This window comes from Melanotaenia boesemani, chromosome 11 (assembly GCF_017639745.1).
Source record: "Melanotaenia boesemani isolate fMelBoe1 chromosome 11, fMelBoe1.pri, whole genome shotgun sequence".
NCBI classification, from domain to species: Eukaryota; Metazoa; Chordata; class Actinopteri; order Atheriniformes; family Melanotaeniidae; genus Melanotaenia; species Melanotaenia boesemani.
In genome coordinates, this window is record NC_055692.1 from 2576745 (window position 1) to 2584611 (window position 7867).

Below are 7867 nucleotides of genomic sequence, written 5' to 3' on the forward strand. Positions count from 1 at the left end.
TGTTTTTTGTTGTTGTAATTAGGTTACACATGTTAAGGAAATGTTTTTGTTTTAAAACTATTTGAAAAGTGCCTTTAAGATAGTTCGATATTGATGTGTAAATAGTTACAGTAAATATATATATGTTTACCATTTTTGGTCATTTAAATATTATTGTCTTTGTTTATTTGTTATTATTATTATTGTTGTTATTTTCAATTTTATTGGTACTATTGTTGTTCTTATAGTGATGAGGTTACACATGTTGAAGAATTATTTTTCTTTTAAAACTATTTGAAAAGTTCATATACCATTTGACCATTCTATTTATTTTATTTAATTTTATTGTTCTATTGGTTTTAGATCTACTTTACTTCCAAATATATATTTTGATAGACATTTTGAGAGTGACATGTGTAAATAGTTAAATGTATATATTAACTATTTTATGGTCATTTCCTAATTCAAATTGTTATTATTACTAGTATTATTTTTATTTATTATCATTGTGTATTTATTGATGTTGTTTTTGAGGTCATTTTAATGTTAGATATCATTATCATAATTTTTTTCCCCACAATGCTTAAGTTACACATGTTGAAGAATTGTTTTTGTTTTAAAAAGGTTTGAATTTGAGATATCTGAAGTCCTTTTACTGTGTGACCACTGTATATATTGTATTTCATTTCATTATTCTATTGGTTTTTGATCAAATTTACATAACAAATGGGAGCATTTTCGGCTCAATAGCTTTGAGGTCATGTGACCTATTGACCCCAAAGCAGTCCAGAATGATAGTGCTATCAAGGATGGTCAACATACATCACTTAGTATTTGCTTTAAGGCCTCAGTATATGTTTATTAGCACAGACAGACAGACAGACAGACAGACAGACAGATAGATAGATAGATAGATAGATAGATAGATAGATAGATAGATAGATAGATAGATAGATAGATAGATAGATAAAACTGTTTTCAACTCCATACATTCTAAGGTATTTATTTAGTGTAAATGTTAGCAGTATACCCCGATAGTTTACAGTTAACGTGAATCAGTTTCTTAAAACATCACTTGATAATACACATTTAAATTCGTGCTTTTATTTTGTGAACCGGAAATAATTTCCTTGCAGCAGTACGCTTGCATTTACCGTAAACTGACGGTAGGTGCGCACTGAAAATGTAGGAGCGGCTGGCTTGACTACGCAAAAACGAAAGGCGGCTGGCTTGACCGCAGTAATTATATTACCGCCAGCAGCAGAGCAAGCGAACCAACGGCAGCCGGAGTGAGGCAGCCTGTGAGCCAGCGGTCAGGGCACGCAAACCCAAGCGTTACGGATACGAATCCTGACACGCATTTGTGGATTTCTCACGGAACAAGTGTAGCAAAATCCACGTGTGTAGAGAGAGCCAATCCAGAAGCTGCTTGACTCGTAACCAGCGATTTGTCTGTATTTCTGGGTCTTGTAGCTGAAATACTCCAGGCATTCATGTCTCTCTGTGGATACAGATCGGTCTGCACATGTGCAGATCTTAGCACGCATTTACAGATTGGTCTACACATTTGCAACTTTAAATACAGATTTGTGGAATTTTTTTACACATTTGCAAACCGGGTTACACACAAGTTGTTTTACACATTTGCAGATTCTTGTACAGACACAGAAATCTCATCACACATTTGTGGATTTATTTACACATTTGCGAATCCAACTGTGCACACACAAATTAAGATACGGATACACGACTCTCTGTATGCATTTGTGACTTTCAACACGGATTTGTAGATAATTTTGCTACAATAATAGCCCCATACATGTCTCCCAGGATGGATGCATCTGAACTGTTCCTGACTTCACGTCACTCGAAGTTAAGAAGTTAAAACATGTTTATATTGACAAGTTTTCCTTTCTTATCTGTCACTCTGATTTTCTCTTGAATCTGGTGAATTTATTTATATTAAATATTTATTTATTTGTATGTTTATAACATTTTTGTTATTAATTTTGTCATATTTTATATGATGCCTATACATAAAATAAATACAGTAAAAACGTTTAATCAATAAATGTATTTTCGCTCTGGCCTTTAACAGAGAGTAGATATGAATCTTTGAAACATAAGTTAGAGAAACCCTGATCTAGAAGCTGTGAGATTCTCATCCTGCTTTCTGTCTGTTCACCTGATGCTGATATTCATCACATATTGTTCCTTCTGTGTTTAGAAGGAAGCAGCTTCACAGCTTTAAATTCATCCTGCTGACTTTTTACCTTTTAGTTAGTAAATCCTGAACATTTCGTCCTTCTTTCTCATAAATATTTGATTTTATATATGAAGAAATATTTTAACTGTTGGTGTTTAAAGAGAAAACTGCTGCTAAACCTGTTTATGTGTTTAGTGCAGGGGTCTGCAGCCTTTCCAATCCAAAGAGACATTTTTCCCTCAGCAGCTAAATAAAACTACTTTAGAGACGCAGATGTTACCAGATCTTTAGAAAAAAGACGACTTATCATTGATGATAAATATCTACTAGAGGACATTTGTTGTCATGATTGAGGAATCACAATTTTATTTCTATTCTTAGGTTTTAAAATTAAGGAAAACATAAAACTTTAGCAAAAAGAGGACAGACAGACTTTCTTAGTGTTTGTAAACCAGAATGTACTGAAGTTTCTTTAGTAGGCCTGCTGTTAGAGGAAAAGACATTTTCCATGTAACAATGCAATTAAAAATTTTAATTGTTGCCAACACACACACACACACATATATATATATATGTGTGTGTGTGTGTGTGTGTATATATATATATATATATACATATATATATATAAAACACACATACAATAATGCATCAACATTGGATTAAGGGTTCATTGGCAGTGTTGTGCCAGATATTTGTTCTTTATTATATTTTATGTTTAGCAGAAGCAAAAGTGTCTGTAATCGTGTCAGTGTGACTCACCAGGTGCTGCAGCCATGATGTTACTCTGTCACACCAGAACTCAGCAGGAGAACAAAAACACTGGTTTCACCAACCTGACAGAAAAAAGTAGTTATAACTGAGTTTTAGTAAAATTTAAGAGTAAAAGTTTTTACCCTGCCGGCATGGTTGGTCTTATAGCCTCATTTAAACTGTTGTTAAGCAGTTTAATATGTGATTTATTTGTTATGTAAGTTTGTTCCACTTTCTGCTTCAAACTATTTCACTTCTTCTGAAACGGCGGAAATTCTGCTGCTTAAATCTTAACAAGAGCTGATAAATATCAGATCGTCACATGGATGAAAATAAAATACACACACACCACCTGGACTTAATATTAAATAATTAAAATGCAGAAATGTGTTTTTATTCCGGCTATTTTATATATTTAAGCTACAGTTGAAAACCTTTCATTTCCTTATTAATTTCTCCAGAGTAGATGTTATAAACCTGTTCGTACTTATATCTGTTGATGTGGAGCCTGCAAAATGTCTGGAAGTAGTTTTCAGCTGTTTAGAAATAATTTCTGTAGAATCTGAGCTTCCTGATCTGACGGTGATCCATTATTTCTACCGTTATTTCTACCGTTATTTCTACTGTTATTTCTACCGATAAACGATCAATAATGTTCAGGCTGTTTTAAAGCTCCGCTCGTTTTAATGATCGTGTTTAATCTTCATCCTCACAGAGAGAAACTATTTATCTATAATAAAATCTGCTTTTAGGTCATTTTAATCACTCACCGTTTAACGTGAAGCATCACGAAGCAGCTGCTAAATGAAAGTGAAAGAAAAATACTCACGTGTGCGCGCACGCGCGTAACACGTACATAAACGTTATCGATACTGTCGTTTCAACAACATTCGAGAATTAAATAAAAAAAACTAAAATAAAAACGCAGTGAAAATGTATCAAACAGAATTTAATAATCAGTTTTACAGAAGTTTGTATAAAAATCACAATAAAAAGTGTTTTATTCAGGATAAGAGAAGGTAGCAGGGCTTGGCCAGCTTTGTAACAGCATTCTGGTTTTATTGGTTCCAAACACACCGAACCAGGCTGAGATGGAGAAACTTAAACCGAACCAGGCTGAGATGGAGAAACTTAAACCGAACCAGGCTGAGATGGAGGAGCTTAAACCGAACCAGGCTGAGATGGAGGAGCTTAAACCGAACCAGGCTGAGATGGAGAAACTTAAACCGAACCAGGCTGAGATGGAGAAACTTAAACCGAACCAGGCTGAGATGGAGAAACTTAAACCGAACCAGGCTGAGATGGAGGAACTTAAACCGAACCAGGCTGAGATGGAGAAACTTAAACCGAACCAGGCTGAGATGGAGAAACTTAAACCGAACCAGGCTGAGATGGAGAAACTTAAACCGAACCAGGCTGAGATGGAGAAACTTAAACCGAACCAGGCTGAGATGGAGAAACTTAAACCAAACCAGGCTGAGATGGAGAAACTTAAACCGAACCAGGCTGAGATGGAGGAACTTAAACCAAACCAGGCTGAGATGGAGGAACTTAAACCGAGCCAGGCTGAGATGGAGAAACTTAAACCGAACCAGGCTGAGATGGAGGAACTTAAACCGAACCAGGCTGAGATGGAGAAACGTAAACCGAACCAGGCTGAGATGGAGGAACTTAAACCGAACCAGGCTGAGATGGAGAAACTTAAACCGAACCAGGCTGAGATGGAGGAACTTAAACCGAACCAGGCTGAGATGGAGAAACGTAAACCAAACCAGGCTGAGATGGAGGAACTTAAACCAAACCAGGCTGAGATGGAGAAACGTAAACCAAACCAGGCTGAGATGGAGAAACTTAAACCAAACCAGGCTGAGATGGAGGAACTTAAACCAAACCAGGCTGAGATGGAGGAACTTAAACCAAACCAGGCTGAGATGGAGAAACTTAAACCGAACCAGGCTGAGATGGAGGAACTTAAACCAAACCAGGCTGAGATGGAGAAACGTAAACCAAACCAGGCTGAGATGGAGAAACGTAAACCAAACCAGGCTGAGATGGAGAAACTTAAACCAAACCAGGTGAAGTTAACCTGCTGAGGGCACGTTTATGACTTAAAAAAACATGAAATTTTGCTTTCTTTAAAATAACCTTGTAATTTAAACTCTTTGGATTAATAAAGTATTTGTAATTTCACTTTATGATGTAGTTTAAGTTTAACAAACTGTCTAACTTGTGTAGCTGAAACCTGAGCGGACTGGACGGTATTAAATTTAAATGTCTTTGTCCCGGATCAGTTTAAAAACTTTACAGAAGCCGAAAGATAGAGGAGGATTAGACCTGCCTAACTTTCAACATTACTACCTAGCTAATAGGTTGCAATATGTCCTAAAATGGCTCAAACCTAGTCCACTAGATGACCTGTGGATAGACATAGAACAAACATTTTGTGACACTTTTAAAGCACTTTTGCTTTTTTATACTTAAGATGAAAAAAGGAAGATCAGAAATTTCCAAAGTGTCAACATCAGCACTTCTCTGACAGCCTGGTGGGAATTTCTCAATAAAACCAACTCCTCAATAATACCATGTAAACTCACACCCATCTGGAACAATCCTGATATTCTACTAAACAAAAATATGCTAAACTTTAACCAATGGATTAACAAAGGAATTAAATACTTTGAACATATTATCCATAACAGAAACATTTTATCTTTTAATACACTGTCATCACAATATGGGATTAACAGCAACAGATTCTTAGAATATCAACAGCTCAAAACCGTAATACACACAAAATTCCCCCTTCACCGAACAGATCTGGAACTTTCTCCAATAGTAGCAGATTTTATGGACCTCTGTACCCCCAAATTACTTTCAAAAATATACAGATTAATGTTAAAAATAGATGACTCAAATTCCCTACCTACTTCAAAATGGGAGATAGATTCATCCATCAATCCTAGTCAACCATTTTGGTTACAAATATGTCTTAATGCCTTTAATATGACAGACAGCCCAAATTTACAACTCATACAATACAAAGTCCTCCATAGAACGCATTATACAGGACAAAGGATGTTCAAGATGGGTCTTAATCCCTCAGATATCTGCACACAGTGCACAGGTAACACAGCAGATGATTACTTACATGCTTTATGGCTTTGTGCACCTGTCCAGAAGTTCTGGAATAAGGTTTGTGAGGATTTATCAACATGGGTTAGATGTAACATTCCTGCATGTCCAAAACTTTGTTTACTGGGTGACCTAAGTGACATTAATATAGACACTAACAAAGCACATATGGTCCTCACGGCCTTATGTATCGCAAAGAAAACTATTCTAGTGAACTGGAAGTCTAAAAACAATCTAAATATTAACCAGTACAGAAATCTCCTGTTGGATCACATCAGTCTAGAGTCTGTATCGGCATCCATTAAACACCAATCAGTTAACTCTCAGTCTTCCTGGACCCCGCTGATTAGTCACATCACGTAGTGGGAAGGGGTGCTGGGGTCTAGTCGTTCTGTGGGGGTCAGGGGTGGGGCTGGCTGGGGGGCCTTGGGGGTCCATCGGCCCTGGCCGTTTCTCTGGGTCGGTGGTCGGGCGGGCCATTGGGTAGGGGACGGTGTGGCTGACTGGATCTGGGGCCTTGGGGGCCTGGGGGCTGGTGCTCACTGGGGACGGGCCGGGGGGCGACTGGGGGTCCGGGGCGGTTGGGGGGCTGGCCTGGGGCTGGGCGGCCGGGTTGCTGTGGTGGGGGCCGGGCGGGGGGGTGCCCCGGGGTCTGGGGGCTGCCTCCCTCCAGCTCGGTGGGCCCTTCCTGGGCCTCGGGGGGGCTTGGTCGCCCTGGTCATGCCATCGGGGTCGGGCTGATCCGATGCCGGGCAGGTACCCTTGGGATTACAATGTGTCCGTTGGGTCTAAGGAAGGGGTAGGGGGAAGGGGGGCGGCGGGAGTCCTGGTGGGCAGTGGGGATGGAGTCTGCTCTCCTTCTCGCTCTCTCCCCTCCCGCCGGGGGCTCCTTCGAGGAGGATGGGGACGCTGTGCCTTGGACCCAACCAGGATACCTGTGTGCAACCTGGGGCTCTCTGGTCCCCTGGTGTGGTGGCGTGGGCTGCCGGGGGTGGGTGGGCGTCCGGGGCGCTCATGCGTTGGGCTCTTGGCGGGGCCGGGCCTTTGCCCCTCTTTCCTCGGGTGGTCTTGGGGAGGCGGGTGCGCCTACAGCGGCCAGCTGAGGAGTTGGCTGCCTGGGACGGGGATCTCTCTCCCAGTTGTGCCCCTCCCCTAGCCCCTCTTTTCCTCCGCCACCCCACATCATACACACTACACATAGGGCACTGTGGGGCAGGTGGAGGCGGTGGGTTTGGCTTAGGGGTCCCCATTGCGGGATCCCCCGGTTGACCCCTGCGACTGCCCGCCCCACTAGATTTTAATCACAGCCTAGACATCAATATGCATTTAGGGCCTCGGGGGGATGGGCACATGGGCTGTGGGTGGGTGGACAGGAGCCACCGAGGTGGCCCTTCCTCCATCCCCTCCCTTTGTGACCTCTCTCCCCCCGATTTTATTTACATGTTAGACACTACCACATTTAACAGTACTGCACTACACACATAACACACACTCACACACACTGAGGGAGTCCTGAGGGGGTCCTGCTGCCTGGCAGCAGTGGGACCCATCACCATCTCATGGCTCCTTCCAGTTTTTAATTGCATTATAAATAGCCCATACTCATGCACACACAACTCAGGCTGGGGGGCAGGGGGGCCGGGGTCTTCCTACGCCCTCGTGTCCCGGGATGCACTCGGGGCTGCAGGGGGTGGAGGTTCGGTGCCTGCCTGGAGTCCTGTGTGGGGTGCTGCTGGGCGCCATCTGCCCTGGGGGCTGCCCTCGGTGCCGCATCGGGGGGCTGGTGAGACCCCAGGGAGA

At 41.5% G+C, this 7867-nt stretch overlaps 1 protein-coding gene across 1 annotated transcript in view; it reads right to left on the bottom strand.

Annotated features, from left to right (window-relative positions):
• LOC121648638 (GTPase IMAP family member 8-like) overlaps positions 1–3740 on the bottom strand; it is a 43242-nt gene extending 39502 nt beyond the window's left edge. Inside the window, exons 1-2 of the mRNA XM_041998877.1 lie at positions 3706–3740; positions 2945–3018 (exon numbers count right to left, since the gene is read on the bottom strand). Coding sequence (XP_041854811.1) covers positions 2945–2960 — 16 coding nt within the window. The 5' untranslated portion in view covers positions 2961–3018; positions 3706–3740. The remainder of the gene's footprint in view (positions 1–2944; positions 3019–3705) is intronic.
• Positions 3741–7867: the final 4127 nt, after the last annotated feature.